General features: G+C 42.9%; 1 protein-coding gene across 18 annotated transcripts in view; it reads left to right on the forward strand.

The window, feature by feature from the left end:
* auts2a (activator of transcription and developmental regulator AUTS2 a) overlaps nt 1-19,473 on the forward strand; it is a 365,948-nt gene that overhangs the window by 225,681 nt on the left and 120,794 nt on the right. For all 18 annotated transcript variants that reach the window (XM_039778696.1, XM_039778692.1, XM_039778695.1 and 15 more), the window contains one exon: nt 14,231-14,260. In XM_039778696.1, coding sequence (XP_039634630.1) covers nt 14,231-14,260 — 30 coding nt within the window. The remainder of the gene's footprint in view (nt 1-14,230; nt 14,261-19,473) is intronic.

The following is a 19,473-nucleotide window of genomic DNA, read 5'->3' on the forward strand; positions in this document are numbered from 1 at the left end:
AGCGTAGGCCAGCATGCAGCAGGGCCTGGGGTGGGGTGGGGGGGGGTTCCTGGAGAGAGCACATGCCATGCCTGGCCTGGGATGCCACTGATATCCCTCAGGAAGAGCTCTCACTGGCCTTCAGCAGATGACCAGCAAGAGTCTGGCAAGCTCTGCTCAGCTCGGAGATGCTGTAGTGAAATGTTTTTCTTTACCCACATGGGCGTCTTTGATAAGTGGGTTGTGTCAAAGCACTGCCAACCCGAGAGAGAATGTGTGGATGAAAACGAGCACATTCAAAGTCATTGTAATTTTCCTTGAACACTCAGTGTTAATACATAATGTCAGCTGCAGGGCTCCAGTGCAACAGTCTCTTACCTTGGCTGCGTGATAAAGTGATGAATGGTCCGTCATCTTCACACCACTGAAGCTAACCTCAGGGTTCACTTCCACCATGACATTACCCACAGAGATAACATCACGTTTAACATATTCTGCACTCACACTATTCTAAAAAATATCCTTTGTTTAAATGTATACGGAGGAGATTTGGACCACTTGTGGCGCTGTAGAGCCGTGATTTACTGAACACAATCTCACAATGTCTGCTGACTACAGAGGACTTAAACGCATAGTAAAAGTAAAAAAGTAGCAGTGTGCCAGTAATAGAAGAGAAAACATTTTAAAAAGCTGTGCGGAAATGCTTTGTAAAATCATGTTTTACAGCCTTAAGGATACACGCAATCACATTATGGTGAGACATGCTGTATTGGAATAGATAATGCTTGTTTACAACAAAGACGCCAAAGGCTACTTTTTAACCTCTCAGTTAGTGAGAAAAGCTGAAAAAGCTAGCTGCACTTTAAGTGGAACAAATTTAACTTTTTTCTCCGTAAAATTGAATCCATCACTCCTATGTTTGCTTTTCTTTGCGATGTCAAACTGTGTCCTTCTCGTGACAACAGGAGGTTGATGATAGTTATGACCTGTGGCAAAAAGCATGGTTTGCATCTATTATAAGATATCTCTATTTTTTAACCATTTCTGTGAGTCACCCACTTCTCTCCTCCCTGTTCTTTTTTATGCTTTGTTTCTCCCTTCCACACCATCCTTTTTACTCACTGGCTGGAGAGAAGCAGAGTATGCATCAGGATGGATGCGGTACTGCTATTGCTCCCAGCAGGAGATGGGGTGGGGGGGTCCATGCTCTGCTGACCTCACTGTTATCCTTGTCGTGACAGGAAGCATACATCATCGTGGTGCCTCTAATGTGAAACACATTCTGCCACAACTTGATCAAAGCCAGGCTGCCTGGACAACAAAGTGCCCTGTAATGCCATATTTTGACCATATAATTGGAGAGTAATTACGGCTGACAAAACACTCCAGTGATTTTCTCTCCCTCTCTCCTTCCCATTGTCTTTGGGCTGTAAGAAAGCCAAGAGAGGAGTTGTCATAAACTATGTGGGATATTGTGTGCTGAGTTGGCTTGAAAGCTCTTGAGTGGAGCTGAGGGTAGGTCAGTTTTTATTGGAGCACGATCACTTCTTCAGAGACACTATAACAACACACGAGGGGAGCAGTAACCAGTGGCCTGGAAAAACACCAGTACGCCACATGACAGCTGACCTTCGCTCACTGACAAGACACCGTCTCCCAAAAAGCTGTGCTCGAACTCTTTCAACTTTAGATGGATTGAGTCTATTCTCTTGTCACTGTTAACGATTAGCTGAGTTTTTCTTTTGTCAAGCTCTACAGAACCCTAACCAGTAATTCGCTAAGCATTTTTGTTGGAGGAGCTGACCCTAAAATTTCAGCTACAGAGCAAAGTAAAAAAAAAAAAAGGCATTGGCAAAGAATTAGGATGTGCGTTAGCATGTTGGATGTGTTTCCATTCACAGAACCTACAATGGTGGAGCAACGCTGAAACACCGTGCTTGTCTTATACACAGCTCTCTCACTCGGTTGCTGTTGTAGCTAGGGCTGTCCCAAACAATTATTTTTTAAACGATTAATCTAGCGATTATTTTTTCGATTAATCGACTAATCTAACGATTCATTTTTCGATAAATTTTTCGATTAATCTAACGATTCATTTTTCAATTAGCGATTATTTTCCCATTGCTCAATTATTAACAATTGACACAAAACAAATTTCAATAAGGTTAAAATCTCTATTTATTAAAATTGTTTAACACTGCACTGTTCAAGTGAAATGAATTTGTAGTGCAACCTGAAGCCAGATGTAGGCTATCAATCCAACCACAAAATACAGTCACTATCAGGAGGAATACAGAAATAATAACTTAAAAGTAAACAGAGCAAGTGCAAAAAGAGTAGCCTGTATTTGCTTTTTTTAACAGTAGTAGGTAAAATAATGAATAAGCTCTTGTTTAACATCCAAGCTCTTCTCTCTTTAATGTAACTTTAATTATTTGTATCTAAAGGCTGGTTAAGCACTGTAGGGTGGAGAAGTTGGACAGTTTTTTTTTTTGTCTCGTTCCAGTGATTGGCACATCTGGGTGATGGCGTCGGATATGCGTTAGCATGTTAGATGTATTTCCACTCACATACCCAACAACTGCTGAACAACGCCGACACACAGTCCTCGTCTTATCCACCACTCTCTCGCCTGTAGCCTACTGCTGGAACTGACCCGAAGACCCAAGTTTTCGAGACGGGGACGGTATTAGACAAGAGGACATGACACGGGAGGCTCCAGGCTGCAGCCATACAGTCTCGAAGTTTTGCCAAACTTGCGATCTTAAAGAGGCCGGCGAGCTCTTGTGGGTCGCAACCACTCGCCATGCTCGTCCTTTCGTGCTGCTATCTCTGACTCACTCACTGGACCGTCGACCTGACAAAAAACTGCACGTCGGGGGAGGAGCTCGGCTAGCTTCAGAGCTAAGGCGGGGCTACAGTTTAGGTGTCCCTAGAACCCGCGTATCCAGCAGTAGTTCCGCATTACATTAGTTCCACATTAATTAATTAATTAAGTTTTATTTATTTATTTTATTTAGCGATCCGTCGACGCAAATTATTTGTGTCGACACATTTACGTAGTTGATGACGTCGACTACGTCAATGAATCATCCCAGCTCTAGTTGTAGCTGACCGGGTCATCCAGCTTCCAGCGTTTGATTTACGCTCGCCATAGTGTTACTGACTTGCACACGCCAATCAGCTTTTTGTGGTAACTTCAGCACATGTTGTTGACGGCGTATGGTTAAAGGTTTCCTGGCGTAGCTCGCGCAGTTCCGCATTACATGCATCCGTCGACATACGGTGTATTCTGCGTGCGGCTGCGTGCACAGGACCATGACAGTACAATGACTCGGCACAAATATACAACCCGCTGCACCCCTACAAAGAATACTGTGTAGTCAGATATTTGTATAACTGTTGGCATTACAGTACACAATGTAGAAATCATTCCAGCTAAAGAATAGAACCTTTGACAAAGTCAGATATGTGAATTTAATGCAGATGTTGCCGTTTTGTTGTGTTCACATTTTACTGGTTGATGGGCAAACATTTTTATCCCTGGGTTGTCTTTCATTCTGAAGTCCACCGCTGGGAAAGTCAGTATGAGCATAGAGCCTTGGGGCCTGAGCTCTGTGGTATTGTGCTGTACAGAAATCAAACCGAAAACACATGAAGCACTGCAAAACATTACAGTTTGACAAATGTCTGGAAATTCTGTGAGAGCACAGCTCCACTCACTCACTCACTCACTCACTCACAGTTTGACCGAATGTTTGCATACTGCTAATGGTTTCAAGGAGCAAAACAAGACTGCATTCTTTTTATTGCACTTATCTTTGGTCAGCTCTGCTGTCCTGGAGCTAGCCTTCAGTTCAGCGATGGTGTGATGATGTGGTACGATTCAGCCTGTTGACTAGGGGTGGGAATCACAGGGTACCTTACGATACATGATACAAACGTACATGGCTCACGATACCGATAATATCACGATACAGCAATTCTGCAATAATGAATATATTGCTAGACAATCCCATAATGATACATCACAATATCGGTGTAACTATGAATACAAAATGCCAGTGAAAAGGTTAAGTGCAGGTTTTCACTCTTAATTCACTGCAAGTCCAAACTGTTAGAAAACAGCACAATTCTGCAGCACAAGTTTTTCAGTCTGTAAATTAAAATGACACAACCATAGAGCAACTATGGATCCAGACGTGGCTGGGGCATCTGTTATTTTCCTCAAACTGCTGTCCGCCATCCCTGTTGAAAACCTCTTCCTCTTTGGCTAGTTTTGACTTCTGTTCAAGTTTTCCTCATTCATGTGTTGAGCGCCACCTCGAGGAGCCATTACATAGCAACGCTGGGCGCAGGGAAATCTATTTAGAGCACCTTATTTTATTCATTAAAATATTGGCACCCGATTATCGTATCGCACAAAGAACGATATATTGCCGTTCCGATATTTGGTCCCACTCCTTGACAGGCTATTTACTGCTGAAAAGCAAATCATTTTGAAAAAGTTGATTGAGGAGCCTGCAAAAAACATCAACAAGACAAAGTTTAAGATATTTTACTTGTCATTTTCTTGAACAAAGATGTGCAGATATGGAACATGTTCTGAGCTGGATGCTCTTCCCCAACCATTCTTAGTCCCCTCGTCTCTGGCTTCAGACAATACCAGCAGTACAGTCACGGTTCCAACCAGTCCAGCCCCACCACTGGCCCTTAAAGCCTGATGTAACCTCCTGACAAAGGCATACAGGTAGCAAAATGTAATTTTATTTTTTTAAACATGTTCAAAGTAGGCTAAAATCTTGCTACCTTTATGTCTTTGTCAGGAGGTTACATCAGGCTTTAAGGGCCAGTGGGGGGGCTAGACTGGTTGGAACCGTGACTGTACTGCTGGTATTGTGGGAGGTGGTGGATGTCAGATGGCTGGTCCGTGGCTTTCAGCCTGCTATCGTGCTCTACCACTTAGCATGCTAATTAATCCCAACCAAAGGGCTGCGTCAGTCACCCCACGTTCCGCCAGGGACGCTCCCACTGGGCTCATCCTGCTTTAATTGAGCACGTTTTTCAGAAGCCCGCTGTCCCTGGGATTACATTAGATCCCACTAATTCACCCAGTCTGCCACCGGCGTGGGCAAAGTGTACGAGAGAGGGAGGGAGCGAGATGAGACGTAGAGCTGGGAAATGTATAAATAAACCAAACAAACAAACACAAAAAACCAGACTGAGTGTTTATTAACACCCCTGGGATGAAAAAGGAGGTGAGTGCAGGAAATCATTAGCGCAGGGGAGTCAAACTAGACTCGTTTGATCTCGCTGATGGAGGAGCAAATGTAATTTAGCGCGCTGCGAGTAATTTGTTTTAGCAGTTAGCATGGGTTCCTTTTAATTTCATTTTGCCTTGCATCAGTCTTTCAAGTTAAATATTTTTATTTTGTACAAAGCGGATCTTTGTGAGCCTCGCGGCTCAAAGACCAGCCCTCAACAACAGCTAATGTTTATTCATCTGCGCTTGTTTGCATGTGTGGTAGACAGAATCCTGACAGGAGTGTGCGTTGTCGGCTTTTATTTGACTACTTTCTGTATAATGAGGCAACTCAGATGTACACTGCGACAGCTAGCAAATCATAGTAGGAGAATAACAAAGTGTTTTTGTCACTGCAGCTCTAATTATTTGGAAGACGTTGCTGAAGCGGCTGCATCTGTTTTGGTGTCTCACCTTATGTCCTCGTTCTTCTGAAAGTTGTTGAATTTGCAATCTATTTATAAAATCAAGACACCATTTTCATTCCCAGGCAACTTAACAGTTCCCAACTAATAACATCCAGCATTCACCAGAAATATAATATGCAAACTAAATGACCTGTCAGACTGACTCTCACATATTAGCTCACATAACTGATGTGCAGATATCATTTTCGTGTTGAATTCAGTGAGGAGCATTGACCTCACATCGTTGGGACATGGCCTATCGCGAGACCAAAAGGGGAAGTTTATATCTACCTGTTGCCTCTTAATTGCTGCTCCCACCCGTGACACATAGGAGGTCTTCCCTTGCATCGGGGAAAGCTAGTCTCAGCTCGGGTGAGTAGGGAAGAGAGAGGAGTCTTATCAGCAGGAGATTCCTGGGACATTGTTGCTCTGAGGCACGTTATCAGGCCTGTGTGTACACACACACCTTGTGGAGCCTGAGCACCTGCTCTTGCTGGCAGCCGAGATGTGAGATGCCCTCCTCTGGTAACAGAGAAGCAGAGGCACGAGCTGGGTGGATCGTTTTGATGACGAGCTGCAATCTGTGGAAACGCGAGCAGCCATTTTGGATCCATGGGACGTGTTTACTCAGACTCCTGGTGTTCTGATATCCTGCAGAGTTAAATGCCTCTTACTTTGAAGAGATATCAGAACGAACTCCTGGAAAATCTAAATATTGTATTTATTTCAGGATGTATTGCTATGTAAATGACACAATGTTAACTGGGTTTTTCATTTAGTATTCATTGGAAAATAACGAGAATTATATATTATATCTCATAGAGAATTCTTGTGGAAGTGATTTTAAACCTTTCCAAAGCGATGCATTCCTAGCTGCTATTACAGACTGATGAACAATGTGTGCTCTGATGTGAGAGCACTGAGGGAACTCAGTATCTCAGCTGTGTCCCTGGCAGAGCTTGCAGGGGTTGTTAGCATTGACAGTGCTGGCCTTTATGCATGAGACTTCCAGGCAGATTGTTGGCAGAGCTGGGCAGTTTCTTTCAGACGGGCATCAGCTGGCTGCAAGCCTCACACTTTTCTCCTTCTCCTCCTCCACCTTGCTCTCCTTCCCATCATGGCAGACCCAGAGAGAGAGCTTTATGGAGCCCCATAATGATACGTGGCGAATGCACAGCGCCGGGGTGATTGTTAACGGCGGCAGCTGCGCAGATAGCTTGGATGATGGAAAATCAGTGGGACCTCATTTTGGTTTGCCACTATGAATATTAATGGCTCGTTTCCAGGCCATGGCTAATGATGAGGAAAATTCCCTAATAAAAACTTGATGTGATGGGCAACGACCCACGGGGTCACTGGAGACAGTCAAAGTTAATAGTGTGCCATCAGGTGTGAGGAGTTAAGTGATTAGAGGCACAGAACCTAATCCTGATGTTTTTCTCCCCCCTCAGCTATGAGTCAGTGTGGAGGGAGGGAGGGCTGCAAGTGGGAGTTGAGGGAAGCAGATGAGGTTTATATCTCTTGACAACAGAGGGTTGCTGCCTGTAGTTAAGCATACATCCAAGAACATGCAAGCTATGAATGTCACAAATAATACTAGAGGTGGCCGACAGAGATTATTTTCAATATAATGGGTCCTTTGTTCTTATATTATCACGTGTGTGTGTGTGATATATATATATATATATATATATATATATATATATATATATATATATATATATATATATATATATATATATATATATATATTAACTGCTGATAGGATACAATATAAAATACGATGGTTTCAGTTGTCAGTACTAATATTAAAACACACCAATCCTGTCTAAAGTAAAAGTCTAAATTGATTGATGTAACTCAGAAATTGAGTAAGTGTGAATTCGAGCGAGCATTCAGTGCCAGCTTTTTGTATTTGGCAGTTTTCAACATTTGGTGCTACGGACACATTTCAGTCGATACTAAAACGATTGAGGTTCAATACACAATCCTAAATTTCACTGCTTCCATCATGGCACTTCTTCTGGTACAGAAATCCAGTTTGTCTTTAATATACACAGGGAATTGTGCTTCTTTAGGAGCAATCCACAAATTGATTTTTTTATGTGTGTGGCCAGATTGATGTAATGAAGATGCAAAATCCCATCATTGTTAATGTCTAGCATGTGGGGTACTTAAAATACACACCAAGAGGACTCATCTCAGGGGAGTCACCATAACTGCACAAACAATGCTACTTGATGTATGTAATTATCTCAAAATCCTTCTATTAATCTTTGATTAATCTACCACCTGCTTCGTGCCTCAGTCCCCTATTGGTTTATGGAAACAGTGCCGGGTTGGGATGAGCTAAGGTGTGTGTTTGTGGGTGTTTTTGTATGCGCCCACACTTGTGTGCTGCAGCCGTGTCTTATGTTTTTCCCTTTCTATCAGATAACCAGTAAACACTTCCCACCTTCAGGCGCCTGTTGCCGGGAGATCCACGTTGAGATGCTTCTAGAAGGAGAGATACTGAACTTGCTTGTGTAACAAATGGATTTTTAAGAAAGCAAAGTACTGCACCTCTGTGTTCCTCCCTCCCTACCCTGGTCCTTGTCAGGTGTGTTCGTGTTGGGTGGGTGGATGGGACTGATCAACAGAGAGGTTTACCCTGCGGCAACATCTGTTTCTGCCAAGCATCACTTCAGTAGCACACTGCCACATCTCCGGTTGAGTTAAATATCCTACCTTCCTCCACACTCAAACAGAAAGCACCATACACATACACCACCTGTATGCCTTCTGAACATATCTTTTCATCCCAGGCACCCAGAAGTGTGTGAACGTGTCTGTGTATCTGCGTTTCAGACGGGGCTTTTGTCACTTCTGTGCTCACACCTCAACATGGAGTCCTTTTGCAGATATTGCATAGCCAACTCTCTGATGTAACTTTATTGGTGCTATTATAATGTAAACCATTAGAGATTTAGCAATATGGAATCTGTAATAAGAAGAGTCAGGTTTAGACATTTTCTCAAATATTCTTTTAGTAGTTTTTGGCACAGTCCACTGAAATAAAACATAAAAAGAATGTACTCCAGAGTATTGAAACAGAGGTCAAAGACTATAAAGTTTTTATTATTTTATGGAAGGCTTCATTTTTCTGCCCTCCTCCGCCATCGTCCCTCCTTTAGCTCCCCTGCCCCAGTGAGTGGGATCCAGAGTCTGCGGTCAAAATGAATATCTACTGGATAAAGTTTTACATTTGAAGGGAAATTGCATTCAGATGTTGGCCTGCTGCATTTGGCCAGTGCTACACATGTGGATCAGTCCTGGTTATATTAGTCCAGACAGACGTCTGGTCCTCCCTGACGAAACATTCTTGGCTAATGAAAGAGGCGTTTGCTTTATGTGACTGTATAGACTGTCTCAAACACTCAAGCTGTGCTGTTTTCTTTTCGATCTACTCTTTCCTACCATACTTTTATATGACAGTTCGACATCAAGCAGATGCTGTGGAAATTAGATGCTCGATGTCATTGCCTCAGAACTCCTTATTTTAAAGATCTGTCCCAGTCAGGCATGTCATGTTGAATTTCCCCTTTCACTCACTGAACTTTTAGGTGCATTTACTTAACTGTACTTTTACAGTATGGATATCTTTTTATGAAGTGTGTGTCTGCTGGTCTTATTTCTAGTTTATTTGAGGTTCACTCCATTGTGAAGCCCCTTGGTCACAGTGTACGTTTGGGCGTATGTGTGTTTTGATTCACACTCGTAATGAACCAAAAAAACAGTGCCAGGCTGTAGTATAGCAGTGGTTAACACTGACCAAGGAAAAGGGGCTTTGTAACAGAAGGTCTGTTCCGGCAAGATCATCATTAATATCACAAGTCACAACGGGTGAAGGAGCTGCATGAAGCCGGCAGTTGAGCATAATGGCCATGTTGGTGTGTCTGGTACAGCTCAACAAACTGGACCATATCTGCATCTACAGTCATCAACATGTATCAACCATACTTATGTTGCCAGCCTTAAGATTATTTGTTTCTGAAAAAGTCTAAATTTGATGTAGCCAAGTCAGTTTCTCTTTTTTATTTCTGTTTTAAAAGAAAGTAATTTGTGAGCATATTGTGACGGGGCCTGCTGCTCTAGCTTTGTGCGCCGATACAGGTGCTGTGTAGCAAACCCTGAGCTCATCAGTCTCCTCCTGCTCTATTTGTTGTTCCTCAATCCACAGTGGCAGGACTGGCAGACTGTGTAATGTGTGGGTGAGAAAGAGAGAGGGGTACGGGAGGTGTGAGTGGGGGATTTGAGAATAAGCATGGCACAGATCCCCATTTCGCCATGCCGGTCTTCCTCTATTCCCCATGAATAATGTGGCACAGCCCCTACCCAGTGGGAGGCCAGGCATGCCGCCATATCAAGTTGTGGTGGAGAGTGAGGCGTCCAGTTTGGCGTGTCTGGGCTCAGCCACATTCTAGCCCCATAAACCCCCACCCCCACCCCCATCCCCAACCTGCAGAGAGGAGCACTGGGCTCCAAGATGGCAATCAAGGCTTGATTTGCCAACACATTTCCAATGATTAAAATGTAATTAGCACAAGCGAGCACCTCCTCCCCAGCTAATTTCCACGCACGCTGTGACAGGCGGGCAGTCGGCGGCACTCAGGCCCAGCAGCAGATGGAGGAGGATGCAGCGGGAGGGGAGAAAACCATTTTGCCATGTGACTGTTTGCATCAGAAAACCATCAGGACGCGCAGCTATATCAGGAAGGAGCTGTTGGGAGGGGGGAATGAGGAGCCCTTGACGACAGCACATCACATTGGCACTGTCATAGCTGACCCTGGCAATGGCTGCCATCCTTCATGCTGTCTTTCCAGCTCCCAGGCATGCAGGCAGGTTGGCATCTTCCCTGGGCTTTAACCCATTCAGCCATCCTGCAGGACAACCTGGCTCAGGCTGATAAACAGACACTATCCTCTGTGCAACGTGGTGCTTTAATGAAGCCCATATCAACCATAATTAATTCTAAGGCCATGGATAGAAACCAGCAAAACCTGAGGCTAATGTCAGTCATAGGGGTGACCATACACATCCGTCACAGATCCAGACTCAATGAGATGCCATTTTAGAACATTTTAGATTAGAGACAACTTGTAATACCGGAGACATACAAAATTAGAATAAGCCTGTTACACACACTGTTTGCCTTCAGAATTATCAGTTATGCATGCCATTTTTTTCTTGATCGACTTAACATCTGTTAGTATTTGTGGACCAGTGGATTTCCAGAAGGTTATGTTGGAAAAGGGAACATGGCATGCTTGCCTTGCACGCATCCCTGTGTGATGTGGTTACCTCTTTAGTACAGACATTTTTCTGTGGCTAGTTCGAGCAGGAGACTTTGGTGAGCCCCGCTGCTATGAACGATAGCATAGCTGCAGCATTTAGCATTCGGCCCATGGCTCCTTATGTTCCCCTTGTATTGAGCCAGTATTACTCTCAGCTGGAGAGGATTTAGGATAAGAATAATTTACTCCTGCTTTCAGACCAATATAAACAAAAGGCTTGATGCTTGGACTGAGCGCAGGGAAATTTGTAAGAGCACTCAGCCAAAAGAGAGGCCCGCGTGAGAGCAGCGGGGCAATCAGAAGTGCTCCGGATACAGGCCAACATCAACAGCTCTTAGAGCTGATGCTAATGTTTGACATTCCTGTGTTACTTAAACTTAACACTGGGGTCGAGCTGTACAGTATAATGCTGGCCCTGTGTAAATAGCAGTCGGCCTGGATAGAGTATCACTTTTCTTTGTCAGCCCCCTCCCAGGACTAATGGTTTCCTTATTGTGCATGAATGTTGCTTTAAATAAGACCCCTTTCCGACCGCCTGTCAGGGAGCTTACTCCACTGATCTCAATAGCACCATTGTTGTTGTGTTTTTTCTCTCTTCAGGAATAATCTATTCATTTTAACCCTCTGGCATATGTCTTTTCATTAGACATGGCCTCTCAGGATTGGTATAAAGTGTTTTTGACATTACAGTTAACCATAGTTTTGCAGATTTATATGCTCACCCATCAGTAGCAATAACAGAAGTTTTGAGCTTACGCTTACCTCCTAAAACTATACCATGCCTCAGTTATTAATGATGAGGTGTAGCAATAATTCATAACGTTTACAAGTGCAAAGCCAAGACTTTCTAGCTTTCCGTCTCCGTTTAAATGTAAGAGTCAGTAGGTAGAAATACAAGGAGGGAAGAAATTCCAGATACACCGGGATTCTTCTCCCCCGCCTCAGGTTGCTTTATGCATGAGGCAACGCATTAGTTTACTATGATCACTTATCAGTGAGTGACAGCTCTGACTTGTTTGTATGCCTGAGATGTGTTTTTAATCTTTTATAGATGTTATTATTTGTTACTTTTTGCTCCATACTAGAGCAGCGAGTTCAAGGGAGCTTTGGCGCCTGCACTGTAAGGACGATCAAATTGCCTGCCCTTGCCTGTCAGGCCTGATCTCAGGATTTTTTACTTTGCTCATTATAAAGGTATTTCCATTTTATTAAGTTTTCCCTTTTTTACACCCTTTGACGCTCTGGGAAATTTGCATACCTCTATTCCGAGAAAAAAAATAATGACAGCAATTTCTTTTCTTTTCTCTCCCCCACTAGCCGTGTGAGTGCCTCGCTTAGTGGCACCTGCGAAAGCGACAGGCGTAGGGATGAGAAGTGAAAGAGAGCAGTTGATTAAATCATCATCAAGTCGCAGCACAGAAAGTCAATTCTGCTTGCCGTCTACAATGATATCCTTTTATCTTAAAGTAATGAGCTATGGCACTTTTGCATCGGGTAATACGATGAGTTCCATTAGCATGTTCCATTTGCTTCACAAGCAAGGGCAAGTCATTCCAGCCGGCTTCTATCTTGGCAATCAAAGCAATTGGCTGCACAGCCAGAGAACAGGGAAAGGAGGGAGAGAAAAAAGGGGAACACAAGAAAGAAAGGCTGGTAGTGTTTTTTCATGGATCACAAAACAATGGAAAAACTCAAATGACGTCCATTATTTGAACCACTTGCATGCCTGTGTTCCCGGGTGTGTAGTGTGCATAGGCAGGGAAGCAGCTAATGAGTGCTCGGTCACATTACTGTTGTCACATTCTGAGAGGCCTGAATACATGGAAGCAGTCAAGATGGCTAATACTGATCATCAGATCTTGTCTGCTGCTGCATCAGTCAGTGCTGTGCGGGAGGCCGCAAGAGAGAGAGCGATACTTGGCCGACACACCAATTTATTCACAAGCTAGAATAGATGTGCATAAATGGACACAGTGTGCAGCTTTTTGCATTACACAGACATTCACGTGTCACACATACACTCGTCTTTCATTACCCTTATTTATTCTTCCAGTTGACAATCTATGGGGCTGCTGGCTGTATTAAATTGGGGGATGGAATGTTGTGGGTGGTGGAGGAAGACAGTGTGAGAGAAATGGAGAGCAGGAAAATGTCTGAGGAGTGTTTGCCCAGTACGTTTATTGCCTCTGCATAATTTATGAGCTGCTGGAGCTGACCATCATGGCAGTGTGCCGCGGGCGGCCCCTGGGGCCGCGTGGGACAGGCCTGTAAATTGGATGCTATGCTCCTGCTGAGCTTGCAAAGGCCCATTTTTTTTTACCATCCAGCCTCAGAAACAGACCAGCCACGAGCCCAGCTACGAGCCCAGACAGCTACCTTTGAGCTCTGCAGGGCTCCAGATCAGCAAAAAACAAGAGATGGAAGTAAGAAAAAAAGGGAGCGATAGAAAAAACGGCCTTCTGTCGCTCAATCCCTGGGCTGCCAATCATTTCACCCCCTTCCTTCACTCCCTCCCTACTTTAATCGACACCCACCAACCCCTCCCTGCACTCCCCGTCCCCCTGCCTACACACACACACACACACTGTGCCAACCCCTGCCCATATTCCCCCCCAGTGCCTTCTTCATTACCGACTCCAGTGCTTCTCTGCACCTCAGCCATATGCACAACGTTGAGGGCCGCCAGTCACCCAGCATCACACTAATTAGTTGATAAAGAATTAAGTGGACCTTGAAATTGAAATTGGAAAGAAAAAATGAAATCCAACCACTCTTTCCTCCCTCCATTACAAAGTTTCCTTCCTCTTCCCGTCATTTCTCCATTCCCAGCCTCAAGCAGGAGCCCACATCATCATGGAATTATAATTCTAGTGGCGGTTAGTGTTTGAGATTCCAGCTCCGTCTGAGTTTCGCATAGGTTTCAATGTTAACAAGGGCACGGCTGCTCGTGAGAAATGCTTTTTGTTTCACATTCCAGTGCTTGTGTCAGCTAATGAAGTGATCTGATGATATTCAGACACTGAATATAAGAGTGATACGTTAGTCATTAAACAGCTGATAAGATATGCCATTTGCAAGGTAAATTAGATCATGGCACTCACGTGTGTTGAAATGGAATACAGTCTAATCAGTGACAAATATAAAACAAGAATGTAGATGTATTGTTCCTCATTTTCAGCTTTGCCTTTCTTTTTCTTTGTTTTCGCAGTGTGACACAGAGAGTGACCAAGACGACAAGGTAAGTCACTGTGATTTTCATATACTACTAAATGTGCTTGGATCATTTCAGGCATTCTTTATCAGGTTTCAATAAAATTCAAATATTAGACTCTCTTTAAGGCAGAGAATTAAATGTAATTAGAATTAAACATCCTGTTAATAACTATGAGAAAGCCTTAATTAGCTGCGCATTAATTATAAATGACTTAATGATGTGCAAAATCTAAATCGAACTGTTCTGGGTTTTTAGGATTGAAATGAGACTGCTGTGAGAGCCAGGGCTGAGGGTGCAGGCATTCTTTTGCTTAAAACCTAGCACTGACTAGCATATCAAAGTATTAAGTACAGTGCTTATGTTTGTACAGTATATCTATCTGTCGGTCTATCATCTATCTTTTTACTAAATTTTTTGCTAATAAGAAGTAACACAATTGCTTAATTTCTTATAACATCTTCAACTTTCAAGATCTATAGCATCTTCCTGTGGTGTAATACCGTCTTATATTTGCTGAGAAGTTTATGGTCTTTATGGTTCTCTCACTTTTGTTGCAATATTCCAAAAAATATACAAAATATTTGCAGGGAAACACAATCGGCCACCAACAAACAAGTTCTACAGATTTAAAAAATCTTAAGTTTTCACTTCAAATGGTCAAATTAGCCTTGTAATGCTAACCCCAAAAATATCCGGTACAGTAGTTTACTGATTTGAAAGTCAAAAGTTTGGGCTGATGCTTGAGGTGAGGTTTATAGTGTCCCCTCGGGCTGAATTTCAGTTCTCTTATTTGATATCTCCTCGCTCATCACTTGAACCGGAAGTTGTTCTGGCCCTACTTCGTGAAGGCTGTCTCTAAGCTCTTATTCCTGCCCTGAGGATGGAGGAGGGATCTCTGAAGAGCTGAAAGGGTTGCTGACGCCGCCCATGCAGCTGGCTCACGTGACGCTTCGAGGAAAGGACGTCTCATCCCTCTAAAACACATTTCCTCGTTTCCTCTGTCCTCGCATGATTTCCTCCGTCTCTCCCATGCTTCCTCGGTGGGACGGACTAAGACCTGAGGAAGGGAAGCAAGTAAAGGAACTGTCAGGGGTGTAGCACAAGATCCTGGGCCCTGCTTAGGCAGTCCTGATGGGCCCCCATATTCCTCAAACCCCTCCCAAAAAAGAAAATCAATCAGATCTTATCATCTTTCTCTATGAAGGATACATTTGATATTAACCTCTTATCTTAATTGTAACATAATATAATAAAACACACTAAGATGTTAGTGTTACTTAACACCTTTCAGTCAAAATAGCTTAACATGGTTTGCTTTAATTTTGATATAAGCTCACCTTGTCTCAAATCCAAAGAGGAGGATGAGGGGTCTGTTGCTACTCCACTCCCTGGTGTGACAGTTTCTGAAACTGAGGGCCATGTGTAATGTTGACATGATATGTATCTACCGATGAGCTACCTATGACACTGATTAGCCTATTATTGCTAATTATAGACATTATAGCCTATTAATTTAATTTTAAATTAAACATGTTTCAAATTAGGCTATTATAATGGTGTGTTGTATGCAAACAGCATTGTTAGTGTGGTTTATTTATTTAGCCTTTACCTCAGATTACATGTATAACTAAATTATCATTTGAAAGTGTATGTTCTGCTCTTTCTATGGGTTGTCTCAGTCCGTTTTTAGCACTAACGGTCGCGGAGATATTCAAGCAGTTTAGCACCATGGATTTAGTTTTGTAGTTTGTGCTCACCTTTCTTTGAAAAGAAGTCAGTTACCAATTTTTTCCCCTCATTTTGTTTTCTCTGCTTCTCCTATCTTTCCTTTCTTTTTTGGTAGCATGATTTGGCTTTCTTTGAGAAAGACATTTCTACAGCAGAAGTTTGCGCTCCACCAGATGCTCAACTGAACTAACATAAACAAAATGCATGCAGATGGACTAAACCATTTGGTGCATTAGCAAGGGGTGGGTGAGACCTTAGTCTTTTTTTGTATACAAAATGTAGTCAGTCAATCAACCAAGTTATTCAGCCAATACACTAACTTTACATTTCATCTGCATTATGAAATATAATTAGGAAATTAAAATATCCAGGTAAAATAAAATATGTTCCAGACTTTTCAAGGGCCCTCTCTCCCCTTGGGCCCTGGTAATCAGTATTGGTTTTACCCCCAGTCCGACGCCCCTGGGAACCGTTTAAGAGAACTGAGATTCAGCCTATATTGCTCGTTATTGTCATCTTGGGACTGTGAAATCACACACCAGATTTCAGGCCAATCAGAAAATGAGTTTTAGAGACACATGGTCATAAGCAGGACAAAATGACAGTGGTAATTGCTTAACCTCTGAGACTTGGGAGTGTAAGTGTGCAAATACTATAAATCAATACAAAAGGATAAACAAGGTTAAAAAGCTAAAGAGAGCAGAGCAAGAAAATATTCAAAGGTAAAATAGTGAATGCTAATACAGAAAAGTCATGGCTTAGCTAAAACTGCGTCCATTATTGTCATTTTCTCTTGAAGATTTCAAGTTAAGCCTGATTCACCCCAATTACTTTATGGGCCACTACAACAAGGCTATCAAATCTTTTTCTATTAGCAAGCTCAAATTACTGTCAAACTAGATAGCTATGGAAATACAGAAAAAAATAGATGTATAAGACATCATGGCATTCTGTATACCTACATTGTTGGTCTTAAAAAGTGCAGCTTAATAATGGCTGCCACATGTGGTCAAAGCAAAGTTTATGTATTATAATATCCAAGTGCTTGTAAGTACCTACGCGTCTGTTTTAAGTATTCGGTGCAGCTCCATTTATAATATCCAGGTATTCAGTGTTTGAGGGTACCTCATAAATTCTAAGAGCAGCGATATCATCCAACAACTTCTAACCAGAGATCTAGATCCACTCTCATGATTTAGTAATGCCATTTGCTTGTGGTGTTTAGACTGTGCAGCAAATTGAGCCATTACTCAGTGTTGTCGATTTAAATTGCTCCTGTCTCGGTGGCAATTCCTTTTTGTTTCAAGAAGAGAGAGAGAGCACGGTAAGCTGTAATCCCCCCAGTGACTGTATTAATTCACCCTGGCTCACGTTACGCTCCTGATGAACAGCTCCGACTACACCTTCCTGTCATTGATTAATTGTGTGTTAAAGTAACAGAGGAGTGAATTAGTAAATAGGGGATCCCTATGACAGGGGCTGACTCATGTGTTTTTCCTCAATGTGAGGGACTAATTGGAGCTCCCACTCAACACTTTTACCCCCTCCTCAGTCCACGTCACCTCCGCCACTATCTGCACCTGCCAGGCGCCAGGCACGCTAGGCCCACTGCCACTGTTGTCATTTGCATTCCGTGGGCGACACGGTCTACTTTAACACCGCAGCAGAGAAAAGGGCGGGAGCGCAGAGTCGTTTTTAACGGGTCAAATGTATTCAGATGAGGACCAGTGTGGCTTATTTAGTTTCCCTTCAAAAGCAGGAAATGGAAAAAGTGTTCCCAGGAGAAATCATGTTCTGCCTGGTGTAGAAGGCCTTTGCCATGTCGGCGGGAGCTGCCAGACTCTGATAAGAGACAGCTATTCGCATCTTAAAGTATGTGTGCACACAATCCTGCTTGTGTGTTTGTGTGCGAGTGTGTGAGTGAAACTCTCAGAGCATTTGCTCATTATAAAGTGACCCGTAGGATGGGCCCTCACCAACATGACCTGTTAATGGCATAGTGTGAGACAGGCAGGTCACTCGTCACACAACACTGGTATTTTTAGCTCTATATGTGTTATCATTAGCATCTGTGCTAAGGCCCCCCATTACCACTGGCAGTCCAATCAGAACTCAGATTATGAGAAGGGAAAGGTGAATACATCTGCTTTGAAGGTATAGGCTATATGTGGACAATATGACAAAAATACTTTTGTATGTGTGTTCAGTATTTAATGTGGTTGACAATGTGTCTGATTGAGTACATCTCTACATGTCTGATTCCTCATCTGCACAAAAAAGAAAGAAAACATCAGTCATCTATTTGTGCCTCACTGTTTACTGCTCATTCATAGTATGTTGCAAGTGTAAAATGGGATGATTTGCCTTCTTTTCATCCTATACTGTACACTGGGCCACTTAGGAATCATGTGGTTTCTAAATTGGCAGTAGGATGCAAGCAAAAACCTCTCAAAGCTTTTGCTGTTGAGGATTGTCCACGTTTGTCTGTTGCTGTCGTGTGGCTTGGCCCATCTTCCTCTCCTGAAACCCAGACAGTCAGCAAAATTTGCTCTTGCATTCATCCTTTCCATACTCTACCCTTTTTGGTGGATCCAGGCAGGATCAGGTGGTCATTTTTATAAAGTCTAGGCAGGACTGGCCTGTTCATTTGGAGCAGCTTGTTCCCAGTTAGGATGCTCCACTTTACTGGCAGGACACACTGAAAAGAGCCCCATAGCCTCAGGTGTCTTACATGTGCATCCACCAAAGCCCCGTTAACATTGCCTCGTTTCATGGTGTAGTTAAAACCAACAGGTTTTCCACCCTCTGAGATCTTTTAGGAGGGGCTGTGAAACATCCCCTTAGCCTCAACATGTGTATGATCCAGCTAAGTAACACATGTTCAGAAAAATACTTTATGAATGTATAGTAAATGCAACTCTGTCGCTTTAATTTTACTTTTCAAAAATGTATGCACTGAACATTCTCTAAACAATAATTTTTTTCTGATTAGAATCAAACAGCGGCACATGTCTGCACCTCGTCTTAGCAGTCTTTGTAATATTGTCAAGAGCACTCAGGTACTCACTCTGTCTGGACTTGCTAATGCTTAAGTGATTTTTTGCTAGTAAGTGGCACCTTGAAACTGCCAGTCAAACAGTCTAATAAGAATATCTGCTAGTGCTCAAGTGCTTTCTCTAGCTTAACTGTTCATCAGTCGTGTTACTTAGGCCTTTTGTGATGACAACGACTCTGTGCTGTAATCTGCAGGACTTTATCACTTTATCGCTTTTTTTATTTCTCTTTCCCTTGCCTCTGGGCTTTTTTTTTTTTATATATAGAGACCACACCTTTCCTAAGTGTTATTTACTCGCTCTATCAGGAGCCACAAGCTGCAAATGCCATTTTGCGTCTTATTAATGGCCATGCAACAGAGTGCTGTAATTTGCTGTGCTTTGCTCTTATTGGAGGCGAGGGATCTAAATGGGTGCTTTAGAGCAGCCGAGAGAACCTGTTTGTCCTTGACATAA

The sequence above is a fragment of the Perca fluviatilis genome, chromosome 16, assembly GCF_010015445.1.
Source record: "Perca fluviatilis chromosome 16, GENO_Pfluv_1.0, whole genome shotgun sequence".
NCBI classification, from domain to species: Eukaryota; Metazoa; Chordata; class Actinopteri; order Perciformes; family Percidae; genus Perca; species Perca fluviatilis.